Source organism: Rhinichthys klamathensis, unplaced genomic scaffold (genome assembly GCF_029890125.1).
Source record: "Rhinichthys klamathensis goyatoka isolate OS25496 unplaced genomic scaffold, OSU_Roscu_1.1 h1tg000005l_1, whole genome shotgun sequence".
Classification (NCBI taxonomy): Eukaryota; Metazoa; Chordata; class Actinopteri; order Cypriniformes; family Leuciscidae; genus Rhinichthys; species Rhinichthys klamathensis.
Window position 1 is genome coordinate 4,847,111 of NW_026606558.1, and position 27,577 is coordinate 4,874,687.

A 27,577-nucleotide genomic window follows, 5' to 3' on the forward strand; every position below is an offset into this window, starting at 1 on the left:
ATTGCATTATTTTACTAGTTACTTGAAAAAAAGTAATCTGATTACAGTACAGTAAATCGTGTTACCACCACCATGGTCATAGGTATATTCTTATGTATAATAATACTGGCCACATTTACTTAAAAATGGCAGTGTTTCCATATTATGCTCCAATACAAACACATCCATTAATGATGTATAATGTAGTGTAAGACATTCATAAATAGTTTAAATGTGGACCATTTATGTTTCAATTAGCCTATGTAGTAACAGGACAGATATATGTATGACAAAACCTGCCATAAATCATCTTTATGATCCTTTTCATGTAAACAAAGTCATTTGTAACACTTTAGTTAAGGGTCCAGTTCTCACTATTAAGTTGCTTATTAGCATGCATATTACTATTGGATGTTTATTAGTACTTATAAAGCACATATTAATGCCTTATTCTGCACGACCATATTCTACTTCCCTTAATCCTATAGCCTACCCAAATTAAACAACTACCTTATTAACTATTAATAAGCAGTAATTAGGTGTTTGTTGATGCAAAAGTCGTAGTAGTTAGTTAATAGTGAGAATTAGACCCTAATCTAAAGTGTGACCAAGTCGTTTTCAGGAAACTGGCTGAAAGTATTTATACTAGTAATATTACGTCTAGTAGTAAGTAACTCTCACTTGCGTGACACTGGTCATGTGATGTCAACGTTGCAGCTGAGGGGGCGAGCAGTAAAAGAAGGGGGCGATCCGCTCCATGTAGCCTAGCTAGAATAAAACAGCTTTGTGCACTTCATTAAACTGATATATTTAAAAAAAAAATGCGGTTCATTTCTTTGTGTAAAACGTTTAAAAACGTTTAACGTTTAAAAACGTTTAACTAAAGAATATTGAGTGCACCTTTAACCCGAAGCCCAGAGGACACTAAAGCCCTCCCTCGTGTAGGAGGAGTGCTGAAGCACTCATGTGATGAGAATGAGATAAGCTATTCTTATGCTGGTGTTATGAGTTGCTCGCTGAGGTGAAGATGAACAGGTTGATTTTGTTGGTGCTGTTTGTGGTTCTCTATCAGGTACACACAGTCCCTTTGCACACTGAGGAAGGTAAGATTGCAAACCAGTTTTTGACTTTGAGCTTTTTTTTCTTACGTGCGCCGCTGCGTCGTACTTTCGCTTTTGACTATTTGTCGTAAGTCTTCATTACAGATACACAACACGTTTATGACCACTAAGACTTTCAAAGTATAGAATAGACTACAGTTAAAGTGGTATAGGCATATAGCAATTGAGATAGGAGTGGATTAAAAAACAAATGGTGAAGCGAAAAAAGTATTGAACTGTTGTGTGCAGCACCAAAATAAAAATATAATTATTTGTTGCAGATGAGTTTCTTTTCAAATCATGGCTGTCTCAGGTAAGAATTGTTTTGTAATTGTTTGTTCATGTCCCCTCACAAGGAAATGTAAGGCGGCACTAAAGGAAGGAAGTGAAAATTAGAAAGAGGAAGAAAAGTAACCCCTTTTATTCTTTTTAATTTCGCAGTATAATAAAAAATATGAGATAAATGAATATTACCAGCGGCTACAGATATTCCTGGAAAACAAGAAGAAGATTGAGCTCCATAATGCTGGAAACCACAAGTTTTCAAGTATGACTGATATAATCTTACAGAATGTTATGAAAACTTTCATGTTTAGGTTACATTCAAATCACATATTATTTCTCTGCACTTTACAGTGGGACTGAACCAGTTTTCAGACATGACCTTTGCTGAATTTAAGAAGTCCTACCTCCTGACAGAGCCTCAGGTATTATTTTTGACCGCATCTCATGATCAATGAGGAAGTAGGAAAGTACCACAATTCATGAACATTTTTATAACCTGACAGAACTGCTCAGCCACTAGAGGGAATCATCTGAGCAGTAATGGTCCTTATCCTGATATGATTGACTGGAGAAACAAAGGACACTTTGTAACTGATGTCAAGAATCAGGTATATTGCTTATCCTGCCTTAATAATCCTCTAAAACTATAATATTGGTGGTTGTTAATCAGTGACACTGTTTCAGGGACCTTGCGGAAGCTGCTGGACTTTCTCCACCACAGGCTGTCTAGAGTCCGTCACTGCTATTGCCACAGGGAAACTCCTACAACTAGTATGTAAATGTTGATTTTAATTTATCATTAGATTAGAAGTAATGTCTTATTACTTTATTTAGTACCAACATGCAGTAATAACTGCTAAGTAAAATAATACCACTGTAATATACACTACCAGTCTAAAGTTTGAAATGTGTTTTTGAAAGAAGTCTCTTATGCTCACCAATGCTGCATTTATTTGATCAAAAATACAGTAAAAGCAGTAATATTGTGAAACATTATTGCAATTTAAAAGAATTGTTTTCCATTTTAACATATTTTAAAATGTATTTTATTCCTGTGGTGGCAATCATTACTCCAGTCTTCAGTGTCACATGATCCTTCAGAAATCATTCTAATATGCTGATTTGCTGCTCAATAAATATTTTTATTATTATTATCAATGTAAAAACAGTTTTTGCTGCTTAATATTTTCGTGGAAACTGTGAAACACTACCATTCAAAAGTTTGGGGAATGGTTTAAAAATTAAAACTTTTATTTAGCAAGGTTGCATTAAATTAATCAAAAAATGACAGCAAAGACATTTATAAAGTTACAAAAGATTTCTGTTTCAAATGCATGCTGTTCTTTTGAACTTTCTATTCATAAAAGAATCCTAAAAAATATTATTATTATGCAGCAAAAACTGTTTTCAAAATTGATAATCATAAGAACTATTATTAATTACTGATCATCAATAATAATTGATAATAACCGAGCAACAAATCAGCCTATTAGAAGGATTTCTGAAGGATCATGTGACACTGAAGACTAGAGTAATTCAGCTTAGCCATCACAGGAATAAATTCCATTTTAAATAGAAAACCGTTCTTTTAGATTAAAATCATATTTGACACTCAGTACTACTATTCTTACTGTATTTTTTAATCAAATAAATGCAGCTGTAAGCATAAAAGACTTCTGTCAAAAACATTTAAAAAATCTGAATTATTCCAAACATTGACTAATAGTGTAAAACTTCAGGTTATTAACTATTAACTGCGTTGTTTTAAAGGCAGAGCAGCAGCTGGTCGATTGTGCAGGTGCTTTCAACAATCATGGCTGCAACGGGTGAGTTAAATAAATGCATCTTATTTCAAATGCCATAGATTCAGATTGTGTTGTGTTTTATTTTATGGCTTTAGGAGTTAAATCTCGACTGTAAAATTGTGTAAACAACATTTTACTCCTGTCACATGCTTTTTAGTGGTCTCCCAAGTCAAGCCTTTGAGTACATCATGTACAACAAAGGTCTCATGACAGAAGAAGATTACCCCTATAAGGCTAAGGTGAGCACTTTACTCTTTTACCTATTGTTTTAACTTATAAAGACGTGATATTTCTTCTAACTTGCTTGTAGGGCGGTGAATGTAGATTCAAACCACAGCTGGCTGCTGCTTTTGTGAAGGATGTTGTAAACATCACAAAGGTGAGTGATGGTCCATATCCAAATATTAATGAAGTTGCAAAACTTCGCTCTAACTGTGAATTTCTGTTTTTAGTATGATGAAATGGGCATGGTGGATGCTGTGGCCAGGTTGAACCCTGTCAGCTTTGCATATGAGGTGACAAATGATTTCATGTACTACAAAGATGGAGTATATACCAGGTAGGGAGGAAATATATGCCTTTGCTCTCTTAAACATTTAGGCTAACATTATCAAAGAAAACACTACTTAAAAATACTTTTAATTATAATAAATTAGTGCTGTCAAATTGATTAATCGCGACTAATCGCATGCAACAGAAAAGTTTGCAATTATATATAATGTGTGTGTGTGTATACACACACATGTGTAAACACATTTTTATGTTAAATGCGATTAATCGGAATTTATCGATTTGACAGCACTATCTTAAATATAATTTTATCCTGTATTTATTTGTGACAGTTCATGGCAATTTCTGTAATATGCTATGACTATTTTATAGCAATGTGTGTCACAACACTACTGACACGGTGAACCATGCAGTGCTTGCTGTGGGTTATGCTGAGGAGAACGGAACTCCGTACTGGATAGTGAAGAACTCCTGGGGAACCCACTGGGGAATTAACGGGTCTGTTTGCAGGACTTTATCAAATAAAGGGGATTTCCTTAAATGTTATGCTACTGTAAGGTTGAAAAATAAAATTGAGATTATATATGAACACTTGAGTAAGTTGTCCTCCCATAAATTTGTTGTCATTTTTAAATATTTTAATTAACTAATATTTTCTTTTCCATACAGATATTTCTACATTGAGAGGGGAAAGAACATGTGTGGACTTGCTGCGTGCTCATCCTATCCTTTACCTTTGGTGTAAATAACTGAAAAAATTATACAAACTTTTACAAAGAAAAGGGAGATGAGTTATTACATTTTACTCTCACACAAAATCATGTTATCCACAATGGACAACATCTTCATTGATGAGACATAATAGTCTGTATCAGCTGTCTGTAAATCAGTTGAATACTTATTCAACTATAATTATGTTCACATTCATTTAAAACATTAACTGACACACCATTAGCTATTAATATGCTCATTGGTTTATTTACTTTGTTAAAATCAAGATTTTATAATGCTCATGTTTGCAATCAAAATTATTGTACTGAAATAAAGATTTTCTCAGGGATTTGTTTTGTGTGTGTGTGTGTATATTTTATAGATTACTTATCAGCATAATGGTGTTCATCCATTGACTAAAATGTAAAAACGGATTAAAACAAATGAAAGTTTAAAAATGCAAAATACACTGCCACTCCGAGTACTGCCACCCTCTTGTATTAAAATTTTAGTTTATTGAAATTACTTTTAAAAATGTTTTCTGATAACCCAAGGTTGTGAGACTACACAGCATTATATCACCGATGGAATATGCATATAATGTGCAATTACACAGCAAGCCAGTAAGTGGCGACCTAAATCTACATCTAATGTTTGAGCTACCACAACGTGCACCAGAGAGGAAGCAGTTGTTTATCTCTATGTTGTTTATACATTGAAACCTATTTTTTTTACAGTCTATAGTTGAGACAAGATTAAAACTCCACTGAACAAAAATAATAAAAGTGGTGTAAATCCAAAAAATACTGAAAAATTATATTTTTCTAGGTGAGAGCCGCTTAGAGGAAGTGATGTTACTGGCAGCTGTCCAATCAGAGCGCCAGAATCGAATACGCGGGAAGCGCGCGCTTTCCTTTCAGCGGTGTGTTATGGTGACGTTGTGTGGCACTCAAATGTTTTGTCTGTATCAAAATATCAAACTTTCATGTTTGGTGGTGGTAATTGTAAAGGAATTTTGTGTCGGTTTGTGATTTTAAGGTCCATACGATGACAGAAAGAGAGAAACAATTGCATTGTGAGTGGTTTTGTGCTAAAAAACCGAGGGTTTAATGTCGCATTAATTCTAACGGAGCACACCTGTGTTTGTTTACGGGTGTTTGTTTGTGGAGTTGGTTAAATGCCATATACATGAACTACTGAGGATTTAAAGTTCATATAAATACACACACGATGCCGAGTCTTCCTCAAAACAACCTAAAGGAGCAACTGGACCGACACAATAATGCTGCACAGAACAAGCTGTCACTGCTCAAAACAAAGCCTGGGTAAGAACATTACTATATATCCTTTGTTAAATAGATAGATAGATATTTGTGCACATAATGATGACTTTATGCACAGCAAACATTGACAGCCAGAAAGTCTTGACATGTAGATAGACAGATAGGTAACGTTAGACAATTTGATAGATGGATAAACAGACTTATAGATAGATGTGTAGATAGACAGAAATAAGTATGGCAAGGAGTTGATTAGTACATAAGCATCCTCAAAGTAATAGACTTTATGGTTAAAGTAAAGGTTTTCTCTTTATACTGTAGCTTTTGGACAATATGGTTTTAGAAATGATTTACACTTTATTTGAAGATGTCCGTGTTACAGTGCAATTATACATGCAAGTACTGAAGTTACTACATGTACATACTATAGGGTTAGTTGCATGTAATTAGGCATAAATTATAGTTTTCACTAAAGTACTTGCATTTAACATGTGTAACAACGACACTGTAAAATCAAGTTTTACCAAATGCTTTATAAAAATGAAAGTGAGCTGACCATAACAACATCCTAAATGTGTAGCTAATTACTAGTGTGTCTAACCTCTGAAAATTCCTCTGTTCAGGGGGTTTTGCTTCAAAAAGAAGTCTTCATCAGGCATCTCCAAAGTGGAAGTTCCTCAAAAGGTAACTGTCTTAGCAAACAGGAGTGTCAATGTTCTCCGCAGCTGTGAAGTAACCAAAACTCCTGTGACATTTTCACAAAAGCCTGAAAGAGTAGCGCCGAAAGTCAACTTCTTCACAGCACCCAGGCAGAAGACAATTACTCTTAATCCATTGGCCAACCCATTTGCTGTGAACAAAACACCTCTTGTACAATCTACCATTAAGGCTTTGCCAAAATCTGCAGCCTTGCCTAAGGATTCTACTGATGATCAAACTGTTGGTGAATTTAAGCGTGACCTCTCTCAACTTTCATTCAATGAATGGGATGATTTGGATGATTTTGAAACCCCAGTCAAGGGAAGAGTAGTGTCCCCAGTTGCAGGGACTTCTACACAAAAGCCAAGTGGATCAGACCAGAACACATCCCCAAATTCCTCTTGTGCCAAGAGTGACGAGACTACATTACACGGAGGTTCACAGGCTACAGAAACCATAACTGCCCCAAAGGACGTCCTGTCAGCGGCTAATGGAGTCAGCACAGAGCTTGCTGAGATCGAGACAGAGGAATCACCCATTAAAAAAGGCAAAAGACATAAATCAGTCCAGCAAAAGGCATTACTGAGTGACACTGAGGATGAAGAAATCATTGACTGTATTTCACCTGTCAAAAACCAGGAGGATTTCAAGTGTGTGACAAGTTAGTGCACCTCAATGTTATTAGTGATTTAGTGTTGTTTTTTAAGTCTTTATTTACCAAATTTTCCCCTGCTAAGGAATAGGTTGGTGTGTTTGGATATAAATATGAAGCTCACAAGGAAGTTTATTAGCAGTATTTGAATTGCAGCTTTTGAATTGCAGCTACTGAGGCAAACATCATAGATGTTGATGACAGTGACAACGTTTATGAAAATTATGAGGATTTCATCCCACCTTCTCCTGTTCCTGAGGAGATGAGTCCCTTGGTCTCAGATAAGGAGAAAAGGTAACATGCTTTCATTGATACATTTATTTAGCAATTTCTTTATTGTTAACTAGCCTGGCTAACGTCAGACCAACCACATGGTCTGGGAACCACATGTTCATTTTCTCATATTTGAGGCGTGGTTTACGAATGCCCAGAGCCGTTTATTGGGTGCTACGAATGTCTATCAAATGCGCCTGTAAGTAGCTCATAGCCAATCGTTTCAGTTATACCAGATGACGTATGTAGAGCGACAGAAATTAGACGAGGAAGACGACGATGGGTCAGAGATTTATTTGCGTTCTAAACTACTTGGAACAATATAATATCTAAGGCTTCATCGAAAGGTAACTTCGCGTCTGCTGCCATGTTTGATCCATAGGTATAAACAAACTGCTTGTGTGTGTCGCATAGACGCGTCATCGTCTTGCTGCTCCCTCCCCGTTCTGTGATTGGTCTCCTCGCTGAGGCGAAAATTTGGTCCATAGTATCCAGACTGCCTAGCAGCGTGAATAAAATTGCGCTGTGCAAAGGCAGCATGGGGAAACCCAGGCTAATTGTTAACTACATATCTGGCTGAAAAATAAGTACACTTTCCTTTTTTATTTGTACAATTTATTTTCCCAAAACTTTTTTGTTTTATAGGTCATCTGACTCTGTTACCCATGCTGACAAAAATGCACTACCTCGTGAATCTGCTTCAAGCCTGTCAGCACCCTTGGATAAACCTGCCAAAGACTTAAAAGGTATCACTCGTGCAGGATTGCTTTGTGATCTAAAAGTTTGATATAAATGGATGTACTGTGTCTAATGTACATGTGTTTGTGATTTAGGAACTGATGATGCTCTCTTTAGTGTTATGGAGTCTATTTGTTGTCTAGTGGACACTATTCCAGAGCATGAGCTCATAGGACTGACCAGCGGTACAGAGCTATTACTGCAGAGAGCACACAGGTAAAGCAGTAAAGGTGGCCTTTTGCGGAGTAATAATACTTAGTTGAATTTGTTGTACTACCTCAGAATAAAAATGAATTGAGTTTAATTAAAAAAATAAAATAAAAATTGCCAAAAATAATCATTGCAAAACTGTATTTTTTATGTTCAAATAAATGTTCCAATTATGCGAGTGTGCTGTTAATTGAATACTTTTCTATCACTATACAGTGATAAGTGATAGATGCCATTACTGCGTGTTACAGTATAACTTCTGGTAATAACTCCATTACACTGTCTCTACAACAGGAAAAGGATTCTTGCTAATGGTGCACCATACATTGCATCTCATTTAGCCCGATCAGCAACTCCATATTCTAGCCTGCTGAACAGACACAGTTTTGGAGTCACACCCTCTAGTCTGTCATCATCGATGACACCAATGACATCAGAAAAAGGAGGGGGTGTAAAAACAGACCTTCTGAGTCGTAAGTTCAATTCCTCCATCATGTTTCTGCGTAATGACTCCGTATTTGAGGACTCCGACTGCATCATCAGTGGTGTTGAAACCCCTGGTGGATCCTGGAATCCTAACTGGTCCTCAAAAACAGCAACTAGTGGGGACATCTTAAACCGGTCAAGTCCAGCTGTAAACAAATCTGAGTCAAAGACCGATAAGTGCTACTCTAGGTTGTCCTATAATGAAGCAAATAATCAGACTGTGGATGTAGACCAAAATGGCCTGTTTTATTCCCCCAAGAGAGTGGATTCAGGCAAGAGACATGCAGAGAGCAGTGTTGAAACCAACACGGCAGTACCCAACAGTTCTCGAGCAGACACAGAGCCAGTTGATGACTTTGACATTGATGACTTTGACATTGATGATTTTGATGAGACTGACATTCCAGATTATTATGAAGAACCTTCAAGCATCTTGGCATCAAGAGACAGCTTTGGTGCAAAAACACCATCAGTGCGGGAGGGAGGGCCTTCAAAAGCGTTGGAGAGAAAGACAGTCACACCTACAGCACCAAAACCTACCAAAACACCCAACCCTGGTAAGTTTAAGTAATGGAATATCCCTCACCATTTAGGTCATATTATTAGACACCCATGAAATGGCTTGATGAGCAGGTGTATGTCTTGATCTGCAGAGCCTGTGTATAGAAACCCAGCTCATGACTGCTTTAGAGGCTTCAGCTTTCCTCATAGCCCAGAGATGATGAAGACTTTCCATAAGAAGTTTGGGCTGCATCAGTTCCGCTTCAATCAGCTTGAGGCCATTAATGCTGCAATGTTAGGAGAAGACACGTTTGTACTGATGCCTACAGGTTCGTTAAAAAGAATTATAGCAACAAAGTCATTATGACTTAGATAGCTTGTTTATTTTGAGGTTAGACTAGAAATCCCAGCTCACTATGTCTTGACTACAACTATATTATATTTATTAGCTGTATAAATTGTATTAAATTTTATTAATGATTTTACACACACACATAAATGTATATATATATATATATATTTTTTTTTTTAATTCCATAAATATTGAAAGTGTTTTCTAATGATGAAGAGTTTCACAACTCCTTTTTAGGTGGTGGTAAAAGTCTCTGCTATCAGCTTCCTGCTTGTATCTCTGCTGGGGTGACTGTAGTCATATCTCCTCTACGGTCTCTCATTGTTGACCAGGTCCAAAAACTCACCACATTAGATGTAAGTTCTTCTTTTCCTTATGCACAATCATTTTCTCTACTTGAAACCGTTGCTTACTGTGCAGTTTTGTTATAGATTTGTGCAACTAGTTTATCAGGGGACAAAAAAGACAGTGAGGCTGCGCAGATCTATATGCAGTTGTCTAGGAAGGATCCCACCATCAAACTGCTTTATGCCACTCCTGAGAAGGTGAGTTTCAAGCCAGACAAGTGTGTTGCAATTTTGCATGCATCTCAACCAGCATTGAAATGTGGTGCTATTGTTCTCAGGTGTGTGCAAGTGGACGAATGATTAGTGCACTTCAGAATCTGTTTGAAAGAGGTTTGCTGGCTCGCTTAGTCATTGATGAGGCCCATTGCGTCAGTCAGGTAAACTTGTTTATAAATTGTACTGTGCAACAAGAACAGTGAAAAATGTGTGATTTTAATCATTTAGTTAAGAATGTCTTTGTTTACAAAATTTACTTTTTTGTACAAATGTTAATCAATAGGTGTGGCACCATCCATACAAACGTCGTAAAATAGATCTATTTCTCCCTTAGTGGGGTCATGATTTCAGGCCAGACTACAAGCGCTTGCATGAGCTCAGGCGGATGTTTCCCAAGGTTCCTATAATGGCACTGACAGCCACAGCTACTCCTAGAGTTCAGAAAGACATTCTTAACCAGCTAGCAATGACCCGTCCTCAGGTGTAAGTCTTCTTGCATGCAATTCCTCTATTGCTCATCATTTTCTGCCATTTCATGTATTTGTAAAAGCGTTTATTTAATGTATGACATCGTATTCTGATTAATGTTACTGACATTGATTGCAATATGGATACACTATTATTTTGAAATTCACATTCCTTCAAAAATACTGTACAAAGTAACATTTTCACATATCAATCAAAAGGTCAAGTGATCGTCCTCACAGAGGAGGGGGCCACTACAAAGTTTGGGCTCAGTACAAATTAACTTTTAGTAAGCAAGGACACATTAATTTGATCAAAAGAGACAGTAAAGACATTTAAAATGTACATTTCTATCTCAAATAAATGCTGTTCAGAGAATCCTGAAAAAATGTATCACAGTTTTCATAAAAATAAGCAGTTTTTCACAATTTCCTATATTAATAGAAATGATAAGAATCTCATAAACGTTTTAAAAAATCTGCAGACTTTTGAACTTTACAAACAATAGTGTATATGAGATATATGTATGCTTTGATACACATATATACATTGATAATGTTTTCACAGATTCACAATGAGCTTTAACAGGCACAATCTCAAATACTCCGTTTTGCCAAAAAAGCCCAAGAAGGTTGGTGAGGAATGCATTCAGTGGATTAAGAAATATTACCCACGTGAGTGCTGTCTTTAAATCAGTCTTTAGCTCATAATTTTTCACCCTAGCATGGAGACCCTGTAAACCATGTTGACTGTGTGTAGGTGACTCGGGGATTGTGTACTGTTTGTCTCGTAATGACTGCGACACTCTGGCTGACAGTCTTCAGAGGGCTGGGATTGCAGCACAGGCTTATCACGCTGGCCTGAGTGACAGTGACAGGGAATATGTCCAGAACAAATGGATCAACCAGGATGGCTGCCAGGTGAGGCACCCAGTTCTTACAATTTTGAACCAAAAGGACTTTTACTTTAAAACATGGACCAGCTCTTTTGATCAGAAATGTTGTGTTTTTGTATTTATTTTCCCACTAATACCACTATTTATTTCATCTTTCGGTTTTAGGTTATGTGTGCCACCATTGCATTTGGTATGGGTATCGATAAGCCTGATGTGCGTTATGTGATCCATGCCAGTCTGCCCAAGTCAATGGAGGGTTACTACCAGGAGTCAGGCAGAGCTGGTCGAGATGGAGAGATTTCCCATTGCGTCCTCTTCTATTCCTACACTGATGTTATCCGGATCAAGAGACTCATTGCTAGTATGTACTAGCTTTTGTGTACTCTTGCATTGAAGCTAGGATAAAAATATCGATGGCTTAACCGTAAACAATCATTTATAACACTAGTATCGATTATATCACTTATTAAGTATTAAAACTAAGCAAGACATAGAAACACAACAGAACTAAATTTATTGTGCAGTGAAATGACATGTTTTAGGATGCTTCACATAATGAAGATGTTCAAAACATGGATGTGGAATACTAAAATCCAGACACTATTATACAGTCATAGTTAACCTGTCTGTGTGAGCGTGGCCTACATAACTGTTAATATAATTGCAGTGGATAAAGATGGCAACCAGCAATCCAAAGCCACCCACATCAACAACCTTCACAGCATGGTGCATTTCTGTGAGAATCTGGCCGAGTGCAGGAGGATCCAGTTGCTGGCTTACTTTGGAGAGCACACGTTTAATACAAGCTTCTGTAAAGAGCATCCTAAGGTCATCTGTGACAATTGTGCCAGACCACATGTAAGACCATCAAATCAGTTAATTCTTTACAGCGTTCATTATACATACAAATGTAATGCTTAATAATAAACTGTATAATTGTACACATCCATTGTTAAATTGAATTTCGTTTGCTTACCAAGCAAGTTAATCGACTAATTATTTACTTCAGAGCATGAACATTTTAATTATACCATTATGAATTAATTACAGATACAAATGCAAATTCATGCATCTTAATGCTTACCTCCAGAAATATAAATCAAGAAATGTCACCGATGATGTGAAGAAGATTGCGAGGTTTGTGCAGGAGAACTGTGAGAAGGTTGGAAACCGATATGGCAAATCCGCCCAGCAGAACAGGCTTACCCTCAACATGCTGGTCGAGATATTTCTGGGTAAGAAGTCACAAATGCGAATATTACTATGAATATCTTTTGCCTCATACAGTGCTTGAGATTTAATGCCTGTCAGGACGGCTGATCCAGGTCTCAATAAGAATATCTCTGTGCGGCAGGCTCCAAAAGTGCTCGGATCCAGTCCGGAATGTTTGGGGTAGGAGCGGCATATTCCAAACACAATGCGGAGAGGCTCTTTAAGAAACTGGTGCTGGATAGTGTTCTGATGGAGGACCTGTACATCACTGTCAACGGGCAGGCAGTGGCCTATATCTCTGCAGGGCCTAAAGCTATGACTGTACTGAATGGCTGCATGCAGGTAAGACTATTAATATAACATATTATTTTCTCATGTGACTGCTTTTTATGCTCAATACTAATGTTGTATGCTCTATGCAAAATCTGTAATAATGACTATACCCCATTGCAGGTTGAATTTCTTGAGACTGAGAGTGCATCCAGCATCAGAAAGCACAAAGCCTCTGTGACTGAGAATGTGTCTAAGAGAGAAGAGATGGTTAAAAAGTGTCTGCAGGAACTCAATGATCTGTGCAAGAAGTTGGGCAAAGTCTTCGGCATTCATTACTACAACATTTTCTCCACAGCCACACTCAAAAAGATAGCTGGTAAGCAATTTTCATAATATATAATGAAATGTGTAAATAGTGTGTGTGTGTGTGTGTATATTAGGGGTGGAACGGTACATGTATTCGTATCGAACCGAAACGGTACGGGCGTCACGGTTCGGTGCACGAATTTACACGGAGAATACACGGTATAAAAATAAATAAAACTCGCGTGCAAATTAATTAATGTAATGCGGAACTACTGTTAGATACGCGGGTTCTTTAGGGACACATAATCTGTACCATCGGCTTAGCTCTGAACGCGCGTTCACTTCAAACGTTGGCTTTATACGCGCGTCCTATTCGCTTTGGACTTGCGTCGAACTAGACGCGAATTTGACGCTCTATTCGTGTTTGGTGTAACCGTGACTGCTTAATGAAGGCTGCGATGTCAAGATTGCAATGTTGGACTGTGTCTCTGTGTGTGTGTGCACGAGAGAGAGAGAGGCGAGATCGAACTGTGTGTGTGTGTGTGTGTGTGTGTGTGTGTGAGAGAGAGAGAGAGACTGTAAACTCTTGTCAAACTGTAACCTACAACTGTCACTCAACCAAAATCACACACAGTTTTAAAAGAAAAACATATTTATCCGACTCCATTTCAAAACAGTCTGTGGGTCCCGTCTTTTGGACATTCGTCATATTGCATTGGTTTTCATTTCTCGTCCTCGGAGCACTAATCTTAAACATTCTACATTGATTAAAAAAGAAAATCGAATGTGTTTTTAATGGTAGTATTATTTTAACAGAAATCAATTATTTATAATTCAGATGAGAATAATGTTACATTGTTAATTAATAATGTTAATTAAAATTAAGGAAAACAAATATATTGATCTGAAATATAGCAAATTCATTTTAAATTAATTCAGGTACAATTACCAAACATATCGCAAGGTCTTTTTGTCTTTTCATTAATTTAATTAATAAACTAATTATATAAAACTATTGTCAGTGCACTACAAATAAACTGGTTCTATGCCTTTATATAATAAAACTTATTTAAAAAATACAATGCCTTCTGCATTTTTGTTTTGCTTTTCCCTCCATTGTACCGAAATCGTACCGAACCGTGATGTCTGAACCGAGGTATGAACCGAACCGTGACTTCTGTGTACCGTTCCACCCCTAGTGTATATATATATATATATATATATATATATATATATATATATATATATATATATATATATACAACTTTCAGCACATTTACGACTGTCTTTTTTATTATTATTTACAAGCAGATTTACATAGTGTTACTGGGATGAAACACTTCATTAACCCAAAGCAATTAATCCCCTTCCATTTTCACAGCCCCATGTGCTCTGTGTTAAATGAATTGTGATGTGTTTCTGTGCAGAGACCCTCTCGGCTGATCCGGAGGTGCTGTTGCAGATTGACGGTGTGACCGAAGACAAACTGGAGAAGTATGGCGCTGAGGTTATTGAACTGCTGGAGAAGTACGCCGAGTGGCAGCTGCCTGGTGAGGGTCTGACAACACACACTCATCTACATATAGATTATATCCTCAAGATGAACGCTTTCCCTGACACACTACGTTACAATAATCCTTTCTAGCCTGAACATTGTTTAAGAGACTGGTAACCTAAATGGATGATCACAGACAAAAACGGAGGTAAATGCAAATATGCATCTTTCTTAAAGTGCGGTCACATTGCCCGTGAAAATTCACCAAACAAAGGTAGAAGTCCAATCATTTCAATTGGAATCCACACAATCAAGAATTTTGTCTCAGGGCCAAGTTGGTCACCTGATTTCAACAGAAAGCTGCTTGGTTTGAAAGTGACGACTTTGTGAGCTGTGCTTCATACAGTATAATGCTACACTATTTATTGACAATGGATTTTTTTGCTAATGTAGCTGCACCTTAAATCCCTCCATGGAGAGTTACGCAACTACTACTTTGTCACTTCAAAGAGATTGTAAAACGAATCCATATTAATCGATCGGTTGAGTAAACTTTTTCTGAAGAGACTCGATCGCTTTATTTGATGAACAGATTGAATGTAGGCTTTTATTCACATAAAATATTGATCAGCAACATAAACAGAAGCTCAACCGAACTTGATGTGCGAAAACAAAACTCATTGGTTTTTGCGGAGGCTCAAACGTGCTACGTAACACGAGAATGAACCTCATTGGTTCTTGCACGTAAAGCGAATATGCTTGAACTTCCATTTAAGGTCCCCTGACATGGGGTTATTTTTATTATTTTATAATGTTTCCTGGGTTGCCCTTATAATGTTAGTATGTTTTTTAGATCAAAAATAGTCATAATCTTGAATAAAAGGCAATTTTCCTAGCCTGCTTTTAGCCTCTGATTTTAACGCTCTGTTTGAAGGGACGTGTCTGCTGTGGGATTCAGTGTAGCCAGCCACTGCTGTGATTGGCTGACATGCTTGCATATGAAATAGCTATGTATTACATGCGAAACTTTCTCGAATACTCTTAAAGCTATTATACGTTTTTACTATTACAGCTATAGAGATTAACGAATCGTGAGAAGTTTTTAAAGTATTTAGATCAATTCCCATCACATAAAATGTTGCCGTGATGAGCATTGAGCAAGCAGATGACAGTCTGTTGATCGCGAGCATGGAGATCTTATCTTTGCAACGCAGTTTCTGCACTCTCTCTAATGCTTTCCCCAATGCAAACACGATGATGTACATACAGTAAGAGCTTCGTTGTGCAGTGTAACGTGCGTCATTGATTTCATAATGAGTTGTCCAGATAAACTCGCACTGTGTGGAAAGTTTGTTCTTTTATCGCTTTCTGTATAATTTGTTCAGAATTTAAATAAGATTATTTTCATCCTACTATAAGAAACGATGTGAAGTTGATATTTTAGTCACTGGCTTGACTTACTGATGCATAAACAGTATTGAACGATTTTGAGAGAAAGATTACCTTACCTCTCTGAACTTGAACAATTAGGCTACACATCAGAAATTGTTGCCTGGTAGCTCGATCGATTTATTTTCAGACGTTCATCGAGTTGAGGAAACAGTCGTCGATGAAATGTTTGGACCATACAAAACTTCGAGAAGTTGTGTCGGCGCATTTCCAGAGAAAATAAAATTAACCCATTGTTTCTTCAGAGGCTCGGATGAAGGAACTAAAAAATACTTTTGTGTTCATTTGTACATCCGAACACTGATCAACTGCCATGCTTCGCTTGTTTGCAAGCCATGATATCTCTCGAGGAAAAACTCAAATCGCGCCGGCGCGTTCGTACTTCCTGTTCCTAGCTCGTTTTCTCATGGGCGAGCCAAATTCTCTGGGTGGGCACAGCAGAGAAAGGGGAGGTAACCTTTCCTCGTTATGACGTCATAACGAGGAGATTCAAGATCAGCGTTTCTGAGCTGCAGAGAAGAGATAAATAGCCAAAATTCGGTTTACACCGATTGAAAATTCTAGACACGAGGGGACCAAATACAGGCTAGGGGAACTAATATTGTTAAAAAAACCTCAGAAAGTGAAAATTTCATGTCAGGGGACCTTTAAAGGTGCATTGTGTAATATTTAGGAGGATCTGTAGACAGAAATGCAATATAATATACATAACTATGTTTTCAGTGGTGTATAAATACCTTACATAATGAACCATTATGTTTTTATTACCTTTATGTAATTACTGAACATCTTCTACCGTTATGTTTTAATGAGCCATTTCTATCTACATACACCGCGGAACATGTTGGTGCATGTTGGAAACATGTTGGTGCGCATTTTGCACCAACATGTTTCTACAGTGGCCCTAAACGGACAAACGTGTTTCGTCACTATGTTGTTCTTCATGCAAAGAAGCTAGCTAAAGTCAGCGGATAAAACACTGTAATGAACAAGTAACAATAATATTCGCAATAACATATGTTTACTTTATTATTCAGTAAAACGATAAAAAAAAATAGTTTATCTTTGTAAAGAAACCTCATTGCTTAACTGGCTAACTCTCTGCTGTCTCAGACGACGACATCTGTCGGCCACCGTAAATTTTGATGGTTGCAATTCGTAACCTCACCACTAGAAGCCGCTAAAAATCACACACTGCACCTTTAACGTATCTAGAGCTGCCCCCTAATAGTTGACTAAACGTCAGTCGACAAGAAGAGGGTTAGTCGACCAAATATTTAGTCTGTTAGTCTCAGAAAAAAAAATTGACGGTCACGCAGTCCGTGACAGACAGATCGTTAACCGTCATTGACCTCAGATATGGCTTATCATTTGAAACATGCAAGTAGTAGCCTCTCTACATGGCCGCTTGCTCAAACGTTAACCTAAATAAATGTGTGCTATTATTAGGCGAATATCCAAGGGAGTGAGTCTGGAAGATAAATTAGTACCGTGCTTACGGCATGCTTAGCTTAACATGCATTTCTCACTAAAGGCGGATCCACTGTACTGTAGAGGTGATGAGTCGCCGTCTTCAACTTCATCTTTGCAGCCGACACTGATTCAGAAATCACTTGTTCATTAATAAATTGTTAAAATGTTCAGACAGTCTCCATCCTATTTTTCCGACACATTCATATTCATTACTTTTGCCGGTCCGCTGCAGCAAGATATATGTGTGCACGCTTAATTCATATTTTAATTGCTCACTATTATGGTTTAGTTTTTCTCTGTAATGTAGTACAATGTTACATTATAATATTCTTTCTCATCCCTGAAACGATTTTCCGATGCCACTCCCCAACCCCAAGTATATATGAAGTGATTAATACTATCATAAACTTCCAACTAGTCGGTTAATGGCTTAAATGAGTGGCTACTAGTCGACTAGAAAAATCTTTAGTCAGGAACAGCCCTAAACAGTTGATGAATGTTTATGTGTGAATAAAAGCCTAAATTCAATCTGTTCATCATATAAAGCGATCAAGTCTCTTCAGAAAATTTGGACTAAACCGGTCAATTCATATAGATTAGTTTTAAACTCTCTTTATGAACTTTTTGTAACATCAAAGTGTCAGTTGCGTTGCTGTCAATGGAAGGACAGAAGTTTCTCAGATTTCATCAAAAAGATCTTTGATGTGTTCCAAAGATGAACAAAAGTCTTACAGGTTTGGAACGACATGAGGTCGAGCAATTAATGACAGAATTTTCATTTTTGGGTGAACTATCCCTTTAAGGGGGTATAGAGTTTAAAATCCAAGACGTCCACTGATTTTACTGGCCGATATTATTAGCCTCCTAAATATTTATATTTCATCATAATGTAATTTACCTTAGTACAAGACCAGTACAAATTATTTGAATATTATATAATATTACAGATGACCAGAGATGAGGCACAGAGTTTTGATTTGGATAGTTCTGCCTATAAACTTCAACAGATCATATATCAGCTAGCTCAAAACAGCAACCTATAAAGTTGCTGGAGAGACATGATGTTCTCACACTCCCTCTGCAGCTGAGCCGCAGGCCGAGAGTTCAGGATGGATTGACACAGCAAGAGGCCAGCAGAATGAAGATGACGATGAAGGTGAAGGTGACATCACATCAACCTATTTCAGAAGCACCTCTGGACGTGGAGCAAAGAGAAAGCAAGGGTCTTACTCCAGAAAACCCAAAAGAAGGAAAGGTTCCAGCGGCCAGAACTCCTCCACTAAAGGGTCAGTATGTTTGTTACAGCAGAAGCATTGTTGGATTGTGTAGACTTCCATGTCAGCTATATGAAACCAAATGAACTACCCCTTTACACCCTTATTGTAGTGGATACAGCAATAACTGGTCTTCATCAAGAGGAGGAGGGGGAGGATGCAGGGGTGGGAGCCGGAGTGCAGGCAGGGGTTCCAGGCCCTCTCCGTCAGTCCCAGCAGCGAAGAGGCCCGGCTTCATGGCTTTGCCCACCCCCCAGACTGCTGCTCGTCCATTCCTCAAACCAGCTTTCTCTCACCTCTAGAAACAGAGTATTTCCACTGGGAATATCAAGTAAATTTACTGTTGATATTTGTATACATTTTATACACAGATTTTTAATAAATATTTTGTTTTGTGGTCTATATGCATTTTTGTTGCGAACATTTAACCAAACACATTTTTAAATATGAACTCCAGTGCTTCATAAAAAATAACAATAATAATAATAAATCATACTATTTTCCGCTTCTCTTATAGGTTGATATATGTGAGGTCAGTTTAATCTGCAATTTGTTTTCAAAAATATATTTGAGGGGGAAATGCCAGTGAAACAGTGATGCCGTTTTATTAATGGAAATGGTCCTATTTTAACATTGGTGTGGTAAAAAGTGGAAATACTTGAATATCTATAAGCTATCTGATTAATTATACATCCAGAACTATAAACCACAAGATATCTCAAACACTTTTGAATGTTTATTTCAAGTTTGAATATTTCCATGGCACCAGTTACAAGGGACTACCAGCGAAACAATTTCTTATACCATTTTCATGGAAGGTTTCCTACAGTACAAAGATGATTTTGGAATGAATCTGACTTAACAGGAACTGCATTTGGCACATAAATTTTGTATGTATTTCAATATTCATATATTAAGGAACTAAACAGCGAACTCTAGTCCCAAACAGAAAAGATGGAGATTACAGAAAAACACCCACAGACATATCTCTGCATAAACAAATGTGCATGTATATGCATAACTGTTGAAGTGACAGAAGCACAGTACAGTAAACGAAGCATGTTGCCACCTGTGATCTTTACTGGATCTCAGCGCCATAGTAGATCTTAAAGCTACGGTTCAGGTGAAGTCAGATTTTACCAAATAATTTGGGAATTTTTATGCAAGCATGTAAGGAGCATTCATTCTGATGATGGTGAAATTTAAAGTTCCTGGTAGAATGATTTCAGAACTAAACCTAGTCGAACTGAGAGATCACACAACTGCTGTCTAATGCCAGCGGTTCATTAAATTACCTCTAGCATCTCCTTAATGAAAATGGAGGACATTCTGACCTTACTTGGAATGAGCTCCTGATCTCTAAAACTCAGACTCTTAAAGAGCAGCTGCCAGGCAGTACGATTTCACAACTGTAAACCAGAATCTAACAGCTGTAGCCAACAATAACAGATCTTGAACATTAAAATCACCATCTTTAATAGGCTGATCGGGATCGCTTGAAGCCGTAACATTTTGTACATGCTGTCAAGGTATATTTTAAGCCAGTGAAGTGCTTTATTTGCGGTGTACAGTATTACTCCTGAAAGTCTGCTTTTCACTTTATAAGTGTCATGGCAAGTGTTCAACTCTATGCATACACTTGCATACTAAGAAGCATACAAATACGTTGATACAAAGTCCACAGAGGGACCTTGTGAAATAACCCAGTTAGTTTACAGAAATGATGAACCAATTTAGCTGACAATTGTCCTTTACCGGACCCTTGCATTCATCACAGTCAAACCTGGCCATTCCATTCAGTACAGGAAAACTGTCTAGAGACAAAAGTATAAAGTTCACAAGGACTCCTTGTGTAGCAATTGCCCTTGATCTACGAGACCAGGAAGGAGTTCGCGCTAGTTTGTGCGATAGGATTCTAAGGACAAAGAGAAGCGTAAAACTTCAGAACAACGGCACACTGTCGGTTCAGGATCCAAACAAGATGACGAGTGCTCACGATGAGTATAAAATGTAGCAAATTTGGGCAATAAACGTCATATAAAATGAGCTTTTTAGTTAAAATCGCAATTTTGCGTCTAACTCAAACGAAATGGATTCATTCCCAGCTCCTTAGAAAACATCAGGTAGTCTGACTTGCTACACAACAGCACAAAAACCACCAAAAAAAGATTCATTTAAATTATTCTATAATTCAGGTTATTGCTTATTGAATGGCTCTGCCATGCAGGACTGACCACTGAGGCTACATAATGCTGTCAATGAGTAAAATCCAATCAAAACTTCAATTATCTTCTTTTTCAAAACCATTACTGGCCTTCCAAGTATGTTTTTCTTCTTTCTCTAAACAAAATCAATTTATCGATATGGATTAATAAAACCGATCATCAATGGCATGCAGATACCAACCAGAGCAAGACCGTTGTATTATTGTACTGCGAAAAACAGCTGTTCAATCAGGTTCTACAAAAATATAAATGGACTTAAGCTGCCACCACAACGCTTGGCACATCAGAGATGTTCTAAATGCATGCATGAATGCTTCTCAAGGTTAGAGACATGCATAACTCCAGTGGCTCTCTCTCTCTTCCACGTGTTAGCAGTTTCAGCAAATTCTGCTACAGTTTTCCATGCACCTCATGTTTGCATGTTGTAGCTTAAACAGGTTTCAGCTCCTGTAGTCAGTGGAAGACAGCAGTTCTATGAAATGGTTATAAAGACATATTACAGTCAGCCACTTCCTAAAACACATCTCAGCCATCCTTTTTGTTCACTAGTAGCACCATAGTGATTCTGACCTCACAACAGCATTGTGATTACCAATGTAAGATCTAAAACATCCCCCTTACTATGGTAATTACCACTGGCTGTTACTTGTCTCTTTTTCGCTGTACACAAAAATAAGTCCGCTCTGTCTGTGTTTTCTATTCACTTCCTCTATCTTTTTCTTTCTTAAATTCAGTAGCAGTTTCAAAGGGGAAGAGATAGATAGTGTACGGTAAAATAAAACCCCTGCCATACTGGCATGCCACTGGAAGAATCGTTTGTCTTTAAATAAATACTATAGGCTAATCAGGACATAGTGTACTAATGACTAAACCTGGCCTTCTAGTACATATTGCCAAAAACATCAATTGTTCAAATATGAGCGCGCACACACACACACACACACACACACAAGAGTCTTTTTGGGTGAACTGTGTATAAAGCGATCAGTATTGTTCAAATGCTGGGCCTTTACCAATTTACAAAGCGCTGGGATGGTTTACTCATTACTGGTTAAGTTGGAAATGGATTGTGGATGTGGATAAAAATCGTTCTCGTGCCTCCCTTGACGGAAACGCCATAGATTCTAGACCTCATCTGAAACACAGAGCTAAAAAAGGTATAATTTAATTTTCAATAACAAAATAACATTTCAGTTTCTGTTAAAATATACATGGAAAAACTGTTGATATATTAGGAAACTAACTACTTTTTGTACAAAAAGTACAGCATTGTTATTGTAATTAAGAATAATCATAGCATGATATCCACAAAATACAAACTTAAGAGCAAGGCTGATATGGAATAAAAAAAACTTTATACAATGGGATTTCTTTCTATTCAGAAAGACTCAGGATGAAAAATTATAATAATAATTAAAGCTGCAAGCAGCATTTAGCGGTGTTCAAGCAGTTAAGGCCTTTAAGGCCGTTAAGCACAAAAGCATCAAAAGACATTAAGTTTTATGTAGCAAGCATTTAACCATTGACATCATAGATGGAATAGACCATGTTTTAGCATGATTTACCATGATATACCAAATTTAGTGTGATTTTTCATGATCTACCATGTTCCAGTATGATTTACCATGAATCTAGCATGATTTAACATAGTTTACCATGATTTACCATGTTATAGGATGATTTACCATGATATACCACATTCTAGAATGATTTACCAGGATTGTAGCATGATTTACCATGATTCATCACATTGCTAGCATGATTTGCCATGATACACCATGTAATAGTATTTTTTACTATGATTTACCATGTTTCTATCGTGATTTACCATGATTTACCACATTGCTGCATTGATGTGAAGTGCCAATAAAAATGAAGTGATAAACTCTGACAAAAAATGATTGTGTTATAATAGTTAACATGGAAAAACTGGTTTGCTTTAGTGCTTTGATTTACTGTTGAAAATCAAGTGTGTCAAAATGAGAGTGAGCCAATAAGTGGTCTTCTACTGCCCTCTGCTGGCCATTCTACTTATTAATAAAGTGTTTTCACAGGTGCTTTTGCACTCATATGTAGACATTTGCTCACACACACACACACACACAAAGTCATTATGAAAATATATTTTAATGGTCTATAAGCATTTAATGTCTTTGCAAGCTATTAATCAGATTATTCAGAATTTATTCAGAAACATGGGACTACACACACACACACATTCTATTGTAGATTAAACTGTCTCATTCAGGGTTCACATTTGTCAATGTGACAATAAATTTTGACTAAATGTGATTGTAAATGTTAAAATAGTGATTATGTTAATTCTAAAAATGAATTATAGAACAATGATAGTCAGCATTATGACAAAATTACTATTTTAAACAGCAGGGGGCAGTAAAACACCACTTATTGGCTTAATATGCCACTATATTCATATCATTTTCACCTTTTTAACTGTTATAGAGGCAAATTTTGTCCGATCTGTCTAAAATTTGTCAAGCTTGTTTAGAGTGATATGTCCTGACCTTTTTTTAAGAAGATCTGAGCATTCATTGAAGAGATATAGGTTTTTGGGGACATTTGGTCAAGGCTACATATTGAAGTGACCCTATTATAGCCATCCAAATTAAGAAGTTATACCTTTTCTGATCATTATTGATCTAGAGAGTCCAGAGAATTGTACTGCACTGGTTTTAAACATTATGATATGAAAAGTATACGATCATAGATGGAAAAGACAATTTACAGCCAATACAGGCAATTTACCATAGGAAATGTATGGTTTTAAAGCTTTTTAACAGTTATAGCGCCACCTATGGTCTGATCTCCATGAAACTCTGCATGCTTCTTCACCATGTTATGACACATGTGCTCATCAATTTTTGTGAAGTTCTGAGTTTTTATTTATGATTTATAGGCTTTTGAGTGTATTTTGACACGCCCCCTTTTCTAAATGACCCCGTTACAGTGAACCAAAGGGCAAAGTTCAACTTTTTTTTGATAATTATTGATCTAGAGAGTCCAGAGAATTGTCCTAGACTGGTCTGGTTCCGATCGGGCAAAAAACCAGGGACTAGTTCGCAAAAGTAGGTTTTTAACATATTCGTGAATATTTAATGAACGATTTGATTGACAGCAATGGTTCTAGAGGCAAAGTTGTTCACCATGAGGATATCTATAAAATGATATGCATTTTGGGGGGATGTGTGCAACACCACGTGATTACAGAGCCGTAAAACTCGTTAGCGCCAACTAGTGGCCGATTTCTTTCAAAACTCTTACAGACCTCTTAGGCCATGAGTCGAACATGCCCATCGAGTTTCGTTCCGATTGGCCTCCGTTAACCTCGTCTCATAGGGGCTCAAACTTCATTGGTCAATGGCGGCCATGTTTTTTGAGATACGCCAATGTCCTCATAGACATACATGGGGCCTTGGACCAAGACACTGCATACCAATTTTCAAGTCAATCGGACTAACGGTCAGTCCTTTATATGTTTTTTTCATGTTATAGCGCCACCTAGTGTTCGATCGTCGCGATTTTTTTACTGTGACCTCAGATTGAACTCATGCACAACTGTACCAAGTTTGGTGAACCTACCTAATTTACTTCTGGAGTTATAGTCGTTTTAGTAAAATAGGCTCCTCCCACAACGTTCTTTTTGCGCCCCCTAGCGACCGGAAATCGAAATTTCAACTTTTTTACGATTATAATTTATATTCAGACTCCACAGAACATTTGTGCACTGGTTTGGTTCCAATCGGGCAAAAAATCAGGGACTAGTTCGCAAAAGTCGTTTTTTGACAAAATTCAAAATGGCGGAAAATCTATCATGACGGAAATGAAATCGGAGATATACGTTTTTTAAGTCAGGAGTCCAGCTTTCCAATGATATAAGACACTTGAGTCTACGATTTACGGTCTAGGAGTTATGAGCAGTTTTGCGCAATTGGTTGCTATAGCGCCACCTATGGGCCAATCGGGCTCATAATTTGATAAGCTCTCCTCGATTTTTGTACTACCATCTGACAAAGTTTCAAGTCTCTAGCACTTACGGTTTGGTCTGCACGATGCGTTTTACGGCAGAAGAATAATAATAATAATAATAATAATAATAATAAAAATCCTTACAATTACAATAGGTTTTCAGCACTTCGTGCTTGAACACCTAATAATAATAAAGCAAATGCACATACTCATGAAAACAAAAATGATGTACTTATTTCTTAAAAATCAAACCCTTACAGTATTGCACATCTACTGTAGCTAGACTGGATCTATGGGTGCTAGTTGCTTTTAAATCAGTCGTGAGAACTTCTTCAACATATATCGACACTATCGGGTCACATAACAGAACACAATTTATACCAATTAATTTTTCTGTATCCATAAGAAAGAACCCTTTTAAAATGATTTCTACTTCACAGCTTGCTACCGCCTAAACACAGTTATATTCCTAAAACGTATTTGACACCCTAAATCTCAAGCCACCAAATACAGAACTCAAATGTACCCATCAATTTTATTCAAATAACATCATTTCCAGTCTTTCTTCAGGTCTCGCTTTCAAAATAACTTGCACATTCTTACCTTACATATAACCCTCTGCTGATCTGATCGTCGGTGTGGTCAATTATAGCAGCCTTCAGAAAATTACTAAGCGTTAAATAACGTATGGACATGAATTATGTATAAACTCAGAAAAGCATTGGTTTTCCACGTTCTCACGCTCTCCAAACCCACTATACTGAACCAACTTGCCGTCTCTCTAGACTTAACGCACCACATTCTTTAATAAGACTTTAATCATTTTTATTGTAAAATAAATATAAATAAAGGCAACATTTTCTTGTTGCAACAAAATATTTCATATTCCATATTTAAGGAATAATATAATAATCTAAAGTCTTTAAATTAAGGTTGTTGTTGTTGTTGTTTTTTTTGTTTTTTTTTATTTTTTGTAAAAATAAAATACCTGAAATGACCTGAAATCCAAAAAAAGAAACCAAAAACCCAAAAAATGTCTTTGTAAAAAAAGAAGAAAAAAATAAAGGTGTAAAAATGGGTGGGGGAGAAAACTAAAAGTGGAAGAGAAGAGGAGCTGTGGGCCTGGTGGTCCACCGTGTATCAGCAGGAGTGTCATGAAAGAAGCTGGGTTCATGGGACAGGTCGGTGCCCTCCACCTCTCTCTCTCTCTCTCTCTCTCCACGTGTTTAGCGTCTTCTCGACCCCAACAAGGGAGGCTTTACGAGCTTTAGTGCCTCATTTTCACTTGTTAATGAGCAGCCCGCCCACCCAGCGGAGCTTGCAGGCAAACCACCGTCTGAGGGGACAAAAGTATTCGTAATGGAACTGCTCAAACTCGGGGGTCTGGCGGATATCACGTAAAAATGCAATGTCAAGGTCGGACTCAGTAAGGATGATGAGGAGGAGGAGCAAGACAAAGAGGAGTCCAATGGTCACAAGGAGCAGACGGAGTACACTTAAAACAAACTTATTCACCTGTTCCGTCTCGCTGAGCGTGGCCTCCCCGCCTGCGCTCTTCAAGGGGCCTGTCGCCCTACTGTCCGCCCCTAACTCGGCCAAGTCTCCCACGCTGGGCGTCCCCGCCTCCGACTCTTTCTCCTCCTCGATGCTGCAGGGGGCGCCGTTGATCTGGCGTGAGACTGCCAGCTCCAGGCTGTGCTCGGCCACCGGTGTGGGCAGCACGCTGTCGGAGGGACTGTAGGTCTCGTCGGAGATGACCGCCGTCCCGTCGCCGGAGTCCATCACATGGCTGCGCGAACGTGACATAAAGGAGTCGCCGTGGGACACGGAGCGCACTGGAGTGGAGTGAGCGCTGTCCCGCAAGGATTCCAGACCTGGACAGTAGGAAGGGGAAAGATAAAAGAGAGACAAAAAGGCAACTTGATGATTTATAAATAACCCATTATAATCAGTGATTCTGTCTACACTGGATGCGACACGACAAATTCCCGACAGTAAACTGATGCCCCGTTCTATTTCTGACACACTTCAAGACTCACACTACTTCTGACATGAAGAACAAAAGGATTTGTCGCGTCAAGTGTAGACACAGTGTTACGTTGAGTCCGAAATCAAGTACTGAGTAGGTACTGCATTTGAATTTGAATTGCGACCGTTAAAAAAGTAAGTTATATATAGTATGAATATGGGTAGCATGAAAGGAATTCGGACATACTACATCCGCCATGTTGTTACTGTCACGTGACCTACCAGCGTCAGTTGCAACGTGCCAGAGTCCCAAACAAACAAGTCAGGTGGGAAAATGCCCTAAAATACATTTACAAAATAGATAGGGTGAAATTCTTCTCATGCCAACTTTAACATTGAATGTCCAGACTT

At 37.7% G+C, this 27,577-nt stretch overlaps 3 protein-coding genes across 4 annotated transcripts in view; 2 read left to right on the top strand and 1 right to left on the bottom strand.

Annotated features, from left to right (window-relative positions):
- The first annotated feature begins 956 nt into the window (after positions 1-956).
- Positions 957-4,739, top strand: ctsh (cathepsin H). The gene is made up of 12 exons (XM_056256624.1): positions 957-1,082; positions 1,361-1,392; positions 1,521-1,626; positions 1,716-1,786; positions 1,868-1,972; positions 2,049-2,135; positions 3,135-3,190; positions 3,327-3,408; positions 3,480-3,548; positions 3,622-3,728; positions 4,052-4,177; positions 4,349-4,739. Exons 1-12 carry the CDS (start codon positions 1,007-1,009, stop codon positions 4,422-4,424), a joined length of 993 nt encoding a protein of 330 aa, XP_056112599.1. The 5' UTR covers positions 957-1,006; the 3' UTR covers positions 4,425-4,739.
- A 551-nt stretch (positions 4,740-5,290) lies between these two features.
- Positions 5,291-27,577, top strand: part of blm (BLM RecQ like helicase) — a 29,291-nt gene continuing 7,004 nt past the window's right edge. The window contains exons 1-22 of the mRNA XM_056255830.1: positions 5,291-5,715; positions 6,294-6,354; positions 6,436-7,030; positions 7,192-7,315; positions 7,940-8,040; positions 8,128-8,248; positions 8,537-9,285; positions 9,382-9,558; positions 9,819-9,937; positions 10,013-10,126; positions 10,207-10,305; positions 10,479-10,627; positions 11,177-11,283; positions 11,369-11,529; positions 11,670-11,865; positions 12,172-12,362; positions 12,595-12,739; positions 12,859-13,058; positions 13,170-13,365; positions 14,723-14,845; positions 18,797-18,998; positions 19,099-19,317. Of these exons, the coding sequence (XP_056111805.1) occupies positions 5,621-5,715; positions 6,294-6,354; positions 6,436-7,030; positions 7,192-7,315; positions 7,940-8,040; positions 8,128-8,248; positions 8,537-9,285; positions 9,382-9,558; positions 9,819-9,937; positions 10,013-10,126; positions 10,207-10,305; positions 10,479-10,627; positions 11,177-11,283; positions 11,369-11,529; positions 11,670-11,865; positions 12,172-12,362; positions 12,595-12,739; positions 12,859-13,058; positions 13,170-13,365; positions 14,723-14,845; positions 18,797-18,998; positions 19,099-19,288 (4,215 nt within the window). The 5' untranslated portion in view covers positions 5,291-5,620 and the 3' untranslated portion in view covers positions 19,289-19,317. The remainder of the gene's footprint in view (positions 5,716-6,293; positions 6,355-6,435; positions 7,031-7,191; positions 7,316-7,939; positions 8,041-8,127; positions 8,249-8,536; positions 9,286-9,381; positions 9,559-9,818; positions 9,938-10,012; positions 10,127-10,206; positions 10,306-10,478; positions 10,628-11,176; positions 11,284-11,368; positions 11,530-11,669; positions 11,866-12,171; positions 12,363-12,594; positions 12,740-12,858; positions 13,059-13,169; positions 13,366-14,722; positions 14,846-18,796; positions 18,999-19,098; positions 19,318-27,577) is intronic.
- LOC130088870 (FERM domain-containing protein 5) overlaps positions 26,150-27,577 on the bottom strand; it is a 134,019-nt gene continuing 132,591 nt past the window's right edge. For both annotated transcript variants that reach the window (XM_056255850.1, XM_056255857.1), the window contains exon 14: positions 26,150-27,072. In XM_056255850.1, coding sequence (XP_056111825.1) covers positions 26,480-27,072 — 593 coding nt within the window. In that variant the 3' untranslated portion in view covers positions 26,150-26,479. The remainder of the gene's footprint in view (positions 27,073-27,577) is intronic.